The 15,568-nt window shown below is 37.7% G+C and overlaps 2 protein-coding genes and 1 long non-coding RNA gene across 8 annotated transcripts in view; 1 reads left to right on the forward strand and 2 right to left on the reverse strand.

The window, feature by feature from the left end:
• The window catches only part of LOC125270583 (telomerase protein component 1-like), a 118,778-nt gene extending 115,697 nt beyond the window's left edge, over nt 1–3,081 (reverse strand). For all 5 annotated transcript variants that reach the window (XM_048194327.1, XM_048194330.1, XM_048194325.1 and 2 more), the window contains exons 1-3: nt 2,871–3,081; nt 2,371–2,448; nt 578–666 (exon numbers count right to left, since the gene is read on the reverse strand). The gene's annotated coding sequence lies outside the window, so the exon portion shown is untranslated. The remainder of the gene's footprint in view (nt 1–577; nt 667–2,370; nt 2,449–2,870) is intronic.
• Nucleotides 3,082–9,054: 5,973 nt separating this feature from the next.
• LOC125270584 (serine/threonine-protein kinase GRIK2-like) lies at nt 9,055–14,232 on the forward strand. Of its 2 annotated transcripts, none has more exons than XM_048194332.1 (11): nt 9,055–10,479; nt 11,021–11,197; nt 11,398–11,571; nt 11,785–11,958; nt 12,171–12,332; nt 12,434–12,528; nt 12,649–12,699; nt 12,813–13,191; nt 13,292–13,468; nt 13,583–13,680; nt 13,811–14,232. In XM_048194332.1, exons 1-11 carry the CDS (start codon nt 10,176–10,178, stop codon nt 13,820–13,822), a joined length of 1,803 nt encoding a protein of 600 aa, XP_048050289.1. In that variant the 5' UTR covers nt 9,055–10,175; the 3' UTR covers nt 13,823–14,232. The 2 variants fall into 2 exon arrangements, with proteins under 2 accessions (XP_048050289.1, XP_048050290.1); XM_048194333.1 differs by having other exon boundaries at nt 9,062–10,479; nt 13,583–13,671; nt 13,811–14,230.
• On the reverse strand, nt 11,605–12,273 carry LOC125270585. Its single transcript, XR_007185389.1, has 2 exons — nt 12,166–12,273; nt 11,605–11,948 (listed from the first exon to the last, which is right to left on the reverse strand). It is a non-coding gene; the product is annotated as an uncharacterized LOC125270585 (long non-coding RNA).
• Nucleotides 14,233–15,568: the final 1,336 nt, after the last annotated feature.

A 15,568-nucleotide genomic window follows, 5' to 3' on the forward strand; every position in this document is an offset into this window, starting at 1 on the left:
TGTGCCATTGTGTGAGCTAATATTTTCATTTAATTTGATCTCATTTCCTAGTCACGCAAGAGTGCTTTTCTCTCAACTGATTGCTGTGACCTTGACCTCTATTAGCCAAAGTGAATGACAATAAAAGAAGCAACATGCTTTCTAGCAGAACAGATGCTAACTCTGAATTAAGGAAACATCTACTCTCAGAGAAAATATCCTCACTTTGAAGTTTGAACCAAGGGTGAGAATGAATGCTGACAGTTTTGACAAGGCTACATAATGTACAACTCATTATGCTGATCTAACATCTATCTTCCGAAGGGTTTCTCAAAATGGCACTGCTCAATTGTTTTCAGTGCTGCACTCTGGCTTATTCTAGTCTCAAATCAGACACTATAGCAGTAACAGCTCAAATATTCATTCAAATAACCCTATTAATCCGCACTTTATAGTCCATGGCTGTGTCCGAAATCACATACTGTTGAGTAGGAATAAGTAATTACTTCACAACCGCTAAAAAAAAGTATGTTCTATCTTGTATGAATGTAATCCGGACGTACTGTGTTCGCCATTTTGTCATTATCATGTGACCTACCAGCATCGGTTGCGTTGCTTCACTGCCATTCATAAATCCTCTTTTGTGGACCCATGGGATAGTTGGCTCCCTTCCGATTTAGGAAGTACCTGACAGGAAGAGGAAATGATTGAATTTGAATTCAAAGAACACCGGTAATGCATTCTGGGAAATTAAGTTTTCTTCCACCTTGATGGAAAAAAAAAAGTTAATTAAATATGATGAAATATGCTAAATAAATGCAAATGTCTACAGATGGCATGTCATACAGTTAAAAATTGCAGTAGCTGAAAATTACAGTTATATGAGTTTCTTTGAATTTCAATTCCATTTGAATTCTACTTCCTGCTTGTGTGATATTGGTTAATATTTTGAGCTTAACAAGCAGAAAATGCTAATCAGTTCTTCAAAATGCACAAGACAAGCAGAATTCTGTTTTCATGAAAGGGGTTTAAGCTCATCTGCTGGTGTGGGTTAAATCAGAAACATTGTGATTTCAACCACTAAATTAGCTTAAGGTAATCACGGTGACTTGTGTCTAATGTAGCTAATGTAAAAGGTTGATATGGTGATGGCAGGATCTGAATGCCAGGTACAAACAATTTTCTTGAGATGAAATTAAGTTCACTAAACTAATAACCTCATGAGTATTCAGTCCAGGCTCCCTGTGTTTCCTAATGAGAAAATGTGTTGCCTATACCGAAGCCACTGGGTTGTGTAATTAACTGAATGCTTTCATACAAAATGGCCTTCTGCGATAAAAATAGAACGTATTCCTGTTGAGGGGTGAAGAAGAATAAAGCAATAAATCTATCCTAAAGATATGAGGCTGCCGTTTGTTTTTGTTTTTTCTTTTTGGTGTGAAAAATAACATACATTTTGCATCACTGAGTCCCAATACTCATATTAAATCTGAATAACAGACTGATTTGAAACAGACTGCAGCTGATTAAATTCCACATTATTTCTTTCATTTTCCACATTCTGCTTAAATCTCTGCCTCTCGAAATGATAAAGTTCATCTGTGAATGATGTGCTTCTGACCTTTACAACCCCTGCTCAGGTATCTGAACGTTTAAGACGTTAGATGGCAGCGAGCATTAAAACTGTATTTGAAGTCATTTATTGCAGTTCACTTCAATAATGTTTTTAACAGACCAGTGAATAGGGTTTTCATTTCACGTTTGGAGACTTAAACTACAGTATATTGAGTGCGTAACCAAAAAATCTCAAAAATGAGACACTGAGACTACAAATAGACATTACGAATCAATCAGACCATCCATCTTTTCTGAATGTTTTAGCAGCTTAATCACTCACACAATCTGTTCTCATTTAAGACCAGTCTGTTTTGGTACTGGAGTTTTGCTGAATCTTTTACAGTATTGATGAAAGTGAAAAACCTATTTTGAATCATTTTCATTACCTCTTGACCACAGGGTTAAACTGCCAGGTCGGGCTGGCAAGGAAGCACAAAGGAGAACTAAAGCATAATCTAAACTCATGGCTTCTGTGCGCGACAGCTCTTCAACACTACAAGCTTCTTTTCAGAATAAATAAGTGCATTGTTTTTTTCATAATTTCACTCTTCAAAAAGATTCACTAGTACCAAAAGGTTGTTGAGTGTATTTCACTATAGTGTTAAGCCCTGGGTATACCTTTTTTTTTTTTTTTTTTTTACGCGTATACAGTCAAATACACAGCCATGCAACGTATACTTCATTTGACTCGTATGCATACACAGTCGTTCGACGCATTCACACCAATGTACATCTTTGTATTCTTTCGTGCTAGAGTTAGGGTCTATTTCTAACCTCTTTGCACAATCTCTCGTCTCTGTAGGCCTCCATTGTCGCTGTAGCTTGCATGTGTGCAGGTCGAATATGAAGTCTCTGTGGAACAAAAGTGGGCATTTTTGTATTTGTGGGTGTTTTCAAACTGGTGGGTGTTTATATATCATGCAATGAAAATGATCCCCTTCACCCGACCCCACCCCTAAACCCTACCCACAAATCAGGGCAAATCAGGTAACGCTCTCAAAAACACCCCTCTGTTTATGGCCTCGCCCACTGATCATTACTGTCCTGCAGAGACCTGTGCTGCGTCCCAATTCGCCTACTTATACTACGCCTTAAAAGTATGTACTCTTTCTGTGAACAAAAAGTACTTACTTTTGAGTGTGTAGCAAAAGAGTATAGCTTTGGGACATAACACGTCATACAATCGCGTCTTTTCTCTCTGTCGCATCCTGTCACCGTAAACTGCCCTGTCAATCATCTTACATCCTCCACATTTCATTTAGTTAATTTCCTACCGTATCGGAGAGAAATGCAGCACGTTGATCTGCAGTTGCGGGTCTTTCATGTGGTGAACTCTCCTCATGTTAATGCATAATGATGCATTTAAAAGTTAATGGCCATTCGGATCTTTATAAAAGTCCACATTGGTATTTGCAGATGAAAAATAACACGGGTAACATTAAATATATATTTTCTATAAGGTTGAACTGATTATTAGTCACTCAAACGTCTCAGCGTCGATCGCGCGTATCCGCCATGTTTTGTTTTTTACTTTTTACTCGTGTTTGTAGTTCTGAACTGAATCTTCGTCCAATGCGCAATGGGTTATGGGCAATATTAGCCTCTATAGTGTGCACGGATCCACACTTCGAAAATCTACTGGAAATAGTAGACCATCCGGGGACTTTTGGCATACTCTTTTCAACATACTATGCTTTGGGACACACTTATTTTAATCTCACATACTATTTAGGATGGATAGTATGGACATTGGAACGCAGGGCTGTACTCATGCAGGTCTGTTCTGTTTATGCAGTTTTTCTTGACTACCTTGTGACGATTTTGTTTTAAAGAAATTAATTCAGGTTTGTCATCACAGAATAAATAATGCTTAAAGTCCCTGTAAAGTCATTTTAAAGTATGTGTTCTGAGTTTGTCACACCACAGAAAAATGTGTTATTAACCACCCAGCCAAATTTGAATGATTAAAAAAATCTGCAAGTAAATTAAATAAGTTATCAAAATTTCGAAAAAAATAGGCAGCGCTCTCTGCTCTCAAACGCTGGGGGCGTGTCCGCTGTCGGCGCTGAAACCACACCCACTCGCGAGAGCTGCCGTCTCAACTTACTTGTCTAATGAGTCAAACATACTGATGCATATAAACAAAAGAATCACGTTAGAGGGTTGCACTTTTTAGTAGAGTTACTGTGGACTACCTACTAATTATAACACAAGCACACACGACAACTTACACTCATTGGGCACGTACGGACTGTTGTCGAGTCGACAAATGACGGCGCCGCGAGACGGGAGGATGAAGGCCGGGGCGGGAGAGACTCTGTCCGGCCCCATATATCATCGGTTATCGTCGGGACGGTAAGAAGGCCGAGGCGGGAGGGGTGGCCGAGGTCTGTTCAGTGACATTCACCAAAAACAGCGGATTATCTGTGAATCCCAGCTGTCCGATTAAAGTTTGTAAAACTATCCGGTGTAGAACGATCACTTTAGAATCCTTCATATCATCCTTTAGGAAATTTAAATAAGGAGACCGCATTTGTGTGACGAAGGCATTACTAGCTAAATGTGGACTTTAATGACACTCGAGATTGAGCGACTGAACCGCTGTAGAGTTAGAGGCGGCGCCACGCTCGGTGCGTCATCGACAGTTATATAGTGTTGGGGAGGGGCTATGCTCGGGGGACGATGTGCGTCATCAGACCCCCGTTATAGCTCCGCCCAAAAAATCCTGAGCAGAGACTTGGTGAAAAACTGTTTAACGCTCTAACTTCACAATTAAGCATTACACAATTCACAGTCTTTGTAATGTGTTTCAGCAATACATAACATTTATAAAGCGTTTACAAAGAATTCTCAGAATTGACTTTACAGGGACTTTAAAAAGGGAAACAGTTAATTTAAATTGTAATAATATTTCACAATATTACAGTTTTTATTGTGTTTTGGTCAAATAAATGCAGTCTTGGTGAGCAGAGATTACTTTCAAAAACATAAAAAAAGCTAGTCAATTCCAAACTTTTGAGTATAAACAAAAAAATGGCTTCTGCTCTCCCTGTTTTCAAGGTAAAGGCATATCAAGGCATAAGCATTCAAGAGTCCGTGTGATTTTCCTACAAATAGCAGAAAACATGCACATGTTGATGAATCCTTTCAAAGAATGAATAAGAAAATTATGATTGCTGAAAGATTAGAACTGAAAACAGCTCCACTATAATGGTCACTTCCTCTTCATTCCCATTCCTAAACAAAATTAATAGTATTAACTAATAATTTGATGTTTATATATATATATATATTTGCTAAAAAAGTCTCTCTTTTTAATATATTACATTTGCAAAAAAAAAAAAAAAAAATTAATATTAGCTAATAGTTTTTGTTTTTAGTGTACTTCATTGAATGTTGTGGACACAATGGTACTTCTTCATATAATTACTCCTGTAAGAATAACTTGTAAAACCTGTGGGCTTCAATTAGCCTCTTCAGCAAAGGCATTAAAAGATTAGTATTAATTAATGTTACAGGAGTCAAATTTAAAGTGCCCTTTTATGTGTAAAACTATTGAAGGAAAGAAAACAAGAAACATTTGAAGGAATACAAGACTGCTAACAGCATTAAACATCAGCAAAACTTTTTAAGAGCTGTCGTAGCTGCGCTCGCAGGCCATTAAGATATTTACATACACCTAAAGCATCAGCTTATCACCTGCCTAGAACGAATAACTTGAATCAAACGCTCCTATATATATATATATGTGTGTGTGTGTGTGTGTGTGTGTGTGTGTGTGTGTGTGTGTGTGTGTGTGTGTGTGTGTGTGTGTGTGTGTGTGTGTAAGAAAAAAACATTACATCATCAGGCATCAGGGAACTTCATGTATTCCACTTATGAAACATCAAATATTAGACTAGATATAAAAACAAACATATTCAACAACTCTTCATTCCATCCCTGAAAGCTTTCTCTGAATCCTGATGAACTGAACGAAGCACCTCATATTATAATTTATAATAATAATAATAATGTTCCTGGGGCAGTGTCTGAAAGAAGAATTTGTATTGTTATTTTCTTCAACATGTTTGCACATTACATGGGTCAGAAGTGGGTCAGAGGGGCTCTATAAAAGTAGGCTCTTCCAGCATATATAGGAGCATATATCGGAGCATATATCCATTCTGTGGCCAAGCTTTTATTAACTGTAGATCCATAATAGGACTTTGAGATGCACTCTGGGGAGATAAAAGGGCATGGAAAATAGCAGTGGTGAGAGGCTTCAAGGCAGTGAATGGGGAAAAGCAACTTAATGCAGCTGGGCAGCAGTTCAGAATGCAGAGAGTGGGAAGAGAGTTCTAATTCTCTTGACGGCAACTTTGATGACATATTCATGGGTTTCCATGCAAGTGGTTTAAAGCACTTCGCGTGGGACTAAAATTTGACTAAATACACCCGAATTCTGCTACTGGGCTCATTTTGCACACATCTTGTGTAATTGAAATGTAGACTTTAACTCATTTACTTTAGTATATATGGCAAATGACTTCAAAGAATGGTCCTTTCCTTTCTAAAGAACTTCCTTTGATGATATTATGGGAGTGCTGTTGAATCTGTTCATATTTCATGTAAAGAGTTAAAGGGATAGTTCACCAAAAATTACAATTATCCCATGATTTACTCACCCTCAAGCCATCCTAGGTGTATATGACTATCTTCTTTCGGATGAACACAATCGGAAATAGATTTAAAAATATCCTTAGACCTCCAAGGTTTATAATGGTTGTGAATGGGGGGGTACGTTTTGAAGTCAAAAAACAATGCATCCATCCATAAAAAAAAAGTAATTCATACGACTCCAGGGGGTCAATAAAGGTCTTCTCTTATAAATTCAAATAACTAGCTTCCGGCGGACGACCGTACGCAGAATGCGCAAGTCGATTTGCGGCGGAAGAGTATCCTTTGACCTGACGCACAACGTAATGACGAATGCAGAGGCGCAGAGGATAGAGCATAAGAAATCACCGGTTACAGATTATAAATCTTTAAAGAGAAATGTCGGAGAATTTCTATGTAAGAGAAGAGGAGCTTAAATTTGTTGCACAGCCCTATTTGTTTGAACCGCAAGCGGCATCTAAGATTACAATACTCCAACATCCTACATCGTAAATAAATAAATATGGATATTTTTCTTACAACAACATATTGCTTCGCTTCAGAAGCCCTTTATTAACCCACTGGAGTCGAATGGATTACAGATGGATGCATTATTTTTGTCTTCAAAATGCAGACCCGTGCATTCACTGCCATTACAAACCGTGGAGGACTAAGGATATTTTTTAAATATATCTCCGATTGAGTTCATCTGAAAGAAGATAGTCATATACACCTAGGATGACTTGAAGTGAGTAAATCATGGGATAATTTTAATTTTTGGGTGAACTATCCCTTTAAGGCGAACTGACAATGTGGTTGCCAACATCTCATTTTTATATTCAAAGAAGACAGGAGTAATACGGCTGTTTAGAAACATATTTTAAGAGAGTTGACCACAACACGATGGAAATTTCATTTCAATTCTATTGCATAGCATTGTTCACAGCACATATTGTTCTAAAACAGTATGTAAAAGTTACTTTAAACAGAAGTAATCCAGTGTCAAATAATTAATAATATTGATATACATTGTTCAATGTAGTGATGTACCAAAATTTCAGCATCTGACAACATTTGGACTGAAAAAAATCAGTTTCGGAGTGTGCAGAATCAACAGTGACATTTAATTAGTGCTTCTCCGATGAATGATGTTTTGATTGTGCACACAACATGGATAAGCTACAACAGGTAGACATGTCAGTAGTCTGGGCTCACTTCACCGTGTCTAAAATTGACGGCAGAGTAGATTTAATTTGTTCAGCTGAAATATTGAGAGGCGTGTCATGGCAAAAAAAGCTTCATTATGTTAATTTTTTCACCTATGAACAAAACACCCTGAACAGCATAAAAAGTTCAATTAGGAGAATGGGTATGGTTGTAACATTCTTCTGTAATTTTTGAGCTTGAGTGCTCAAACTTTTAAACAAAGTACCCACCATTGTTTACTACAAAGGAAACCAATATAAACCTCTGTAAGAGGAATAGCACAGCCCTTATGAGTTGATGTCAAATACATGGTGTGCCTTTGTTACAACCTACCCCATGCTGGTGTAAGTTGAAACAATTAATTAAACAAAAAAAAAAAAAAAGCAAAAACAGAAGCCACATTATGCAGTATGCTTCAAACAATCCAAAAGAACAATCCAAAACAATGCTGCCCCCCCCCCCCCTCTCTCTCTCTCTCTGTGACTGACCATAACTCAAATTCACTTTCTGTTTGACTCAGGAGTGTGTGCCTATGAGTGTAAATTAGTACAAAACTGTCAATGTGTGTGAGTTTGCGTATCTATATGTGAATATTCTCATTTAGAGTCACAACAGTGGCAAATGTCAGTGTCTTTTTCATTTTCTAGGAATTCGGAAAAAGTGTTAGACCTCTAACATACAACTAAAACATTTTCTTTTTAATAATTTTAAACACTTTGTAAAATGTACAACCCACTCCTCCCCTGTCAGTCAGTGTTTAACCAGCCATATTAGCATAATGGTTTGAAATCAGGATAAAAATGCCTCAAATTTGCCTGAGAAACTACAATTTAATCTAATTAAATGTTAAATGGTTTTATTTGCAAACGTTTATGTAGGCCTACTCAACACAATCTGGTTTTTATGTCAAATTCTTACATTTAATCAATAAAGTCAGATGATACATAATGAGACAATAAGGGATGTTACCAATCAAATGAAATTAGTACAAAATCCATATTTGCAATGCAGAAGTGTCACAGAAGCTGCATCTGAAGTGGCATTTACACAGACAGCTTAATGCAGCTCAGAGGTGACAAATGCATTTAACCTGCAGTTACAAATGCATAAATACTGTTTTGATGTTTTAAAAATAAAACGTTGAATACTGATCATTTTAAAATTTAATAGATAGCCTTTAAATATGAAACTAACACCGGAAAGTCACTTTTAATGATTGAGTCATTCATTCATTCAACCGATTCGTTCAAACAGCTAATTGTTTCAGTAGCCCCTCAATGCAGAACACGAGATCCGGGGTGTGGAGACTGGTAGGTTTAAAGGCAGGAACACACCAAGCCGATGGTCGGCCGTCAGGGATTTTTTGTTCGTCGGCCGACTAAGTTTTCTCAGTGTGTTCCGCACGTCGGCTGAAGTTGGTCCTTGTCTGCTTTTTTTCGGTCGATTCGAAATGTTGAATAGGCATCGGAGCTAGTCAGTCAGTCGGGCCATCTGATCATTCTGATTGGCTGTTCAGCTACTGCCACCTGCTGGTTCGGAAAGGCATTTCATCTCACGCAAGCGCAGAATGGACGTGCTACTTGGCCGTCGGCTGTCGAGCGTTGGTTTTGGTGTGTCAGGCCAACTTTGGACACAGAAGCTGCCGACATGAGCCAACCCCGCAGTCTGCTTTCGTTGCCACTAGTTTCGTCGGCGTCGGCTTGGTGTGTTCCGGCCTTAAGGATTTCAGTAACACAGCATTTGACTCTCTTAACGAGTGAGTAATTAAATCGTTCATTCAACCGATTCGTTCAAAATGACTGATTCATTCAGTAAGGAAACATCGCTGTGTGTTGACAGAGACGCAAAATAGTTCTACTGTAGCTTTGTATGTAACTATTTACCTTGGCGAAATTGAGCAAAAACAGGTAATATTGTGTCTAAAATGCAAGTCACTTAATACTTTATTTTTATATGTTGTATAAAATCAATATCACATTTGCAAATGTGCTGATTTTGAACAAAAGATGTCTTTGTGTGATTGCTTAACTATATCATATGATATAAATATAGCCTTAAAAACAAATTCTTATACATTTTTACATTTCCATTTCAAAATAGTAAATCACTCACTCAGTGACAACATGCACTCAAAATACGCACGTGCAATAACCTTTTCAACGGCTCTACTCACCCCTGTATGCATACACTCTCTTGGCGTGCTTTTGTTTGGTTTTTCCAAAGTGAGGGACATACTGGATAATGTCAGATCGCACGTCCTTAAAACAACAATTGCTATATTATCGTAGACGATATATATCACAGAATTTAAGGACTTTGATGTCATACGCCGATCGGTCTGCGCAGCGCCGATGCATTTCGAACAACAAGCCTTTTGTTTTCATTCAAAAGTACCAGGTACGCGTCTCATGGCGTGACGTCACAATGCATCGAACGCAGAACGTGTCGTCACGCTTGACTGTAGCTTATTTAAAGGCTTGAGGCTCACCAGCTCATTTTGTAGGTTGTTCGGTGTATTCTGTTTTCTAAGTGAGTTTGACGTTACGCCCGAGAGTATTTGAAGGCTTGAAACGCACTTGCTCATTTTGTTGGCTGAAGTTTCGGAGTATTCTGATTTCGGACAGAAGTGAACTTGAAGTTTCGCCTGAGAGTATTTGAAGGCTTGAAACGAACTTGCTCATTTTGTTGGCTGAAGTTTCGGAGTATTCTGATTTCAGCGTGAAAACAGTGTTATCATGGGACAACTAAGTTCGCGACTAAAGAAAGCGACCTGTGCGGAGCACGTACACGAACAACAACCCTGTGTACTGCTCAAATACACCACCACCACGGCAGAAAACCATCCTCATCAGCTCGATGAGACGCCTGGTGGTGCTGGTGAGATTGATGAAGGGAGAAATGAGGCAGGGAGAGACGAGGAAAAGACGACGACGTCTGGGAGATTCCGCCTTTTTCGCAAAAGAGCTGGAAAATACGACCTGGTTCAGGCTGAGAAGGTGTATCAGAGTGAGGCGGGATCATACCAGAAAATTACTGATGGTAAAGTCACACATGATGACAGAAGTACTGATTATAGTAGATTCTTCAATTAGCTAAACTTTTGTTGTTCTTGTGTAACTTACAGCTGGTCTTTTTATAACAAACAATCCGCAGCCCAAATCAGAGTCTCTTTCAAGTTTTTGCCCAAATAATGCTGTCATTTTCACACTAAACATTTTAGAGTGACAGTTTTGAAGATCAGAAATGAAATTAATGTAAAGATTAATATATATATATATATATATATATATATATATATATATATACTTGTAGCCTACTAAAATAACTAAAACCATTACAAAACAATATACAATAATGAATAAAAATGACAAAATCATACAACAATATTACTACTAAAACAAAAATGTATACCAATAATAGTTTCCTTTTTAGGTTTCATTACCAAAACAATATCCATCAATATTTGGGAATTATAATTCAGAAATAAATAGATTCACATTGTTTAATGATGTTTAAATTTTCCAGAATTTTTATTCATGATTTTTTATTTGATTCATGTTATTAATATTACCCTCTTTAGATCACACTCCTCTACAACACATCACTATTGTGGAGAACCCTGATCATCAAGAAGCTCCCGCCTCTGAAGTCCTCCCTGATGCTGAAGAACAGCTGGAGCAGGACGTCCTCCAACCTCAGGATGTCGACGCTCCACTTACTTCGGCTGAAGATGAGAGCATGGAAGAGCTGGACAAGGGTAAGTTCAAAAACATAAAAATACACACATTCCTAGTTGTTGAGAATAGCTTTTTTAGGTGTCATCACCAAACCAGGTATTTTTAATTCAGAAACAAATCCATTTACACTACATTGTTTGGAGATGGTTAATGGTTCAAAAGTACCTCTAAGTAAAAAGCTGCAGTATTTTATTCATATTATTGGCATTTCCCTCTTTAGATCAGGTGTCTCTACCGCACATCGTGGAGATCCCTGATCCTCAAGAAGCTCCAGCCTCTGAAGTCCTCCTCCCTGATGCTGAGGAACAGCTGGAACAGGACGTCCTCCAACCTCAGGATGTCGACGCTCCACTTCGTTCAGCTGAAGATGAGAGCATGGAAGAGCTGGACAAGGGTAAGTTCAAAAACATAAAAATACACACATTCCTAGTTGTTGAGAATTAGCTTTTTTAGGTGTCATCACCAAACCAGGATCAGTATGTGGGAATTTTAATTCAGAAACAAATCCATTTACACTACATTGTTTGGAGATGGTTAATGGTTCAAAAGTACCCCTAAGTAAAAAGCTGAAGTATTTTATTCATATTATTGGCATTTCCCTCTTTAGATCAGGTGTCTCTACTGCACATCGTGGAGATCCCTGATCCTCAAGAATATCCAGCCTCTGAAGTCCTCCTCCCTGATGCTGAGGAACAGCTGGAACAGGACGTCCTCCAACCTCAGGACGTTGACACTCCAGTTTGTTCGACTGAAGATGACAGCATGGAAGAGCTGGACATGGGTAAGTTTACTGCCATAAACCAAAACATTATACACGCACATCCCAGTTGTTGAGGATTGTTTTATTATAATGTGTCATTACTAAACCGTATGTGGGAATTTTAATTCAGAAACAAGTGCATTTATATGATTTAGAAATGTTTATTTTTGTCAAAAGTCACCCTAAATGAAGAGCCATGATTTTATTCATATTATTGGTATTCCCTACTTTAGATCAGACTTCTCCACAGCACATTGGAGAGATCAATGATCCTGGAGAAGCTCCAGCCTCTCAAGTCCTCCATGCTGCTGAGGAACAGTTGGAGCAGGACGTCCTTCAACCTCTGGATGTCAACGCTCCAGCTGAAGATGACAGCATGGATGAGCTGGACAATGGTACGAATAATAAATGCATGAGAATTAGAAAATATTAATAATAAATTATAAAATGCTTAAATTGTATTCCATGCTAACTACAAGTGCTTATCTTTTAATAGGCCACATTTTCTGGCGATATGAATTTGGACACAAGCTGGGTCAAGGAGGTTTTGGCTATGTGCAAGCAGGGACTCGCTGCAAGGATGGCGTTAAGGTATAAATTTTTCTTTACACTTTTTTTACTTACAAAACTTTGCATACCTCTTCAAGATTTTTGACTGGAATGATATAAACCTGACATGCTAATTGTTTATTCTTTGTTTTGTTTTTTTAGGTGGCTTTGAAAATTGCAGAAAAGAAGCCAAATATGCCATATATATTAGTTGTGAGTACACTGTGTTATTGCTTCTCAGTCACTGTTTTCAATTTACAACATCTTATATTCATGTTAATCTGGGAAATCACCTCCATCTAACTATTATATGTTCTTTATTTTAGCCTGGTCATCCCAAACGCCTCCCCATGGAGATCGGCCTGACATTAATGGCCAATAAGGGCCCCCGAGTTCCGCAGATAATTAAACTGCTGGACTGGCAGGACGACCCGGACCACTACATCATGGTCATGGAGCGCCCCATCCCATGCACAAACATGTTAAGCTTCATTAAACTTCAAGGAGGACGTCTCGATGAGAGGACTGCAAGGCACGTTATGCAGCAGGTCATTCACGCTGCTAACGTTTGCTGTGAGCGCGGAGTCTTCCATCGAGATATAAAACCGGAGAATGTCCTGATAAACCATGACACCTTGGAAGTCAAACTGATTGACTTTGGGTGCGGTGAGCTCATGAAGGAGTCTGCCTACGTGGCCTTCCGTGGTATGTATTATGAACCATTAATTAGCGCACAGAAACACATCCTACGTATAGTCAACATGCTGTTGTAAAGTATTAAACATCATACAAAATCTCTTTCCAGGCACAAGAGTGTACTGTCCACCGGAGTACCATGTCAACGGCGGTTACCATGCGAAGCCGGCGACAGTGTGGTCACTAGGGATCCTCCTGTTTGCTACGGTGTGTGGGTATTATCCCTCATATGATGACCTGCTTATGATCAGCGAAGACAAATGGTGCGAACCTGGCCTGTCACAAGGTGAGATCTTCATTAAAAAAAAAACAAAGAGGGCCAATTTGAATTCTTAATCATACAAAAAAGGTATTACAGTATGAGCTAATAATCAGATGTCTCTCTCATCTTTTTGCACAGAATGCTGCCAGATGATTAGTGCTTCTCTGCAGCCTGATCCAGAGCAGAGACTTAGGCTGGAAGAGATGCGGCTCCATGACTGGTTTAAGGTACTAAAAGTAAAGACTAATTTTTGTCTAATGTTTTTTCATATCATCCTAGACTTTTTGCCAAGTCAGATTTGCTCTAAATGTAATGAATGTATTTATATAAATAATGCTGATGTATATGTTTTTGTTTTTGTTTCAGGTCATGGTGTAAGATGGAGAATAACAGAAAACAGCTCCATCACAGCCACCCTTTTGTGTCAGTCTTTAGTCAGATTTGCGTCTGGTGGGCTGACACAAGTGGCTTTTCCATACCAAGGAAATGTATTTATTTATTTATAAGAAAACGTATAATTTATTTATAAGAAAATTTATCAGAAAATGTATAGTTTTATATATTTATAAGAATATGTGGTCCCACTTTATATTAAATGTCTTTATCTACTATATACTAACATTTATATTTATTAAAAAGTGTGACCGAGAAATTTTATAATTTATTTAAAAGAAAATCTATAAGAATATGTCCAATTTGTATATAAGAAAATGTATAATTTATTTTAGAAAATATATTTATTTTTTTAAAAAAGAATAATTTATTTTTTAGAAAATTCATAAGAAAATGTATAATTTGTATATAAGAAACTGTATAATTTATTTAAGAAAATATATTTATTTTTAAGAAAATTAAGAAAATGAAAAATTTATTTTTAAGAAAATGTATAATACAATTATATTTATATTAAACTTATATTTATTATGCATGTTGTTTTTTTATGGAATTTCATAGTGCATTCCTCTGATATAGCCACCCCTAGAGGCTCCTGCAAAAGTAATTTCTGTCAGATTTTTAAACAATGAACATTTGATATGATTTGACAGTATAAACTGAAAGTCCTACAAGACATATATCCAAACATGTCTTCTGAAATGTAAGTTGCATATCTTCCACCATAGTAGCCTAGTCAAACCTTTATGTTTTACATCTTTATTCATGTGATACACAAATAGTGGTAACTGAAGCAGTGTGGAAAGTGGAAAGGCAAAACAGGAGCTTGTAAAGTCAGGATGTGTGTCTCAAGATGTGGGTATAGAACAGGAAAGGAAAAAGCTGTTAGTGTCTGGATGGAACTAAAGGATGTATGAATGTAAAAAACAACAGAAACAATATCTCCCAGCATACAGAGCTGCAGAAAGATCAGAAGACAAACTATTCGTCCGGCTCAACAGATTAGTCTTCACTTGAACACAACAAGCTAGGAAGGCTATTCTAAAATCATGTGGTTTGAAAGAAGGTACCTGCTTTATGTCCCTTGACACAAGCACCTATAGAATCTGATGAATTAATCAGCGTTAATGCCAAGTCAATGCATTACTTCTTGATAGTGTTATTTACCCTCATCTTGAAAAACCGGGTGAGATTGTGTGTTCAGGGTATGAATCAATTCAAAAGATAAGGTCATTCAGTTTATTCTATATAAATGCAATGAGGGCACACACTGTGCCTTCGCTCCATTTGTTAGCATTTAATGTGATGTTTTTCATTCATGCTCTCACTCTTTCTTTTATTCTCATCCTGCCTGTCTTTGTTTCTCAGTCTTTATCTTTAACTTAAATGCCTCTAAAACACACACCAATCTCAAAACAACAGGTTCCCACATTTCCTGTAATCTGAAGGCACGGCTGGTGGTGTATTTTGACAGACATGCTTAAAATTGAACATAATGTGACTGTTAGAGTTAGGATGATTTCTTCAGATTTAAATAGGTCACATTTCACACGTTTAGTTCACACTGTACGATTTTGGCCACGATTGGGCAAAAAGCCGAAGTGTTTGATAGCTAGTTTTACATGTTCACCTATAGCTGATTGCTCAGTCCACCACTCACCCCTCCCTTTTGAAGCATAAAGAGGAGCTACGGTGGACAAAGATGTCATCGTCTGAGACAGAAGAGAGAAG

This window comes from Megalobrama amblycephala, linkage group LG6 (assembly GCF_018812025.1).
Source record: "Megalobrama amblycephala isolate DHTTF-2021 linkage group LG6, ASM1881202v1, whole genome shotgun sequence".
NCBI lineage: Eukaryota > Metazoa > Chordata > Actinopteri > Cypriniformes > Xenocyprididae > Megalobrama > Megalobrama amblycephala.

Excerpts from the sequence above, each read along its gene's own strand:
- LOC125270584 (XM_048194332.1), top strand. The coding sequence starts at position 10,176 with ATGGGACAACTAAGTTCGCGACTAAAGAAAGCGACCTGTGCGGAGCAC. Across the intron at positions 12,529-12,648 it reads GCTGCAAGGATGGCGTTAAG|GTGGCTTTGAAAATTGCAGA; the intron begins GTATAAATTTTT and ends TTGTTTTTTTAG. Across the intron at positions 13,469-13,582 it reads CGAACCTGGCCTGTCACAAG|AATGCTGCCAGATGATTAGT; the intron begins GTGAGATCTTCA and ends CTTTTTGCACAG.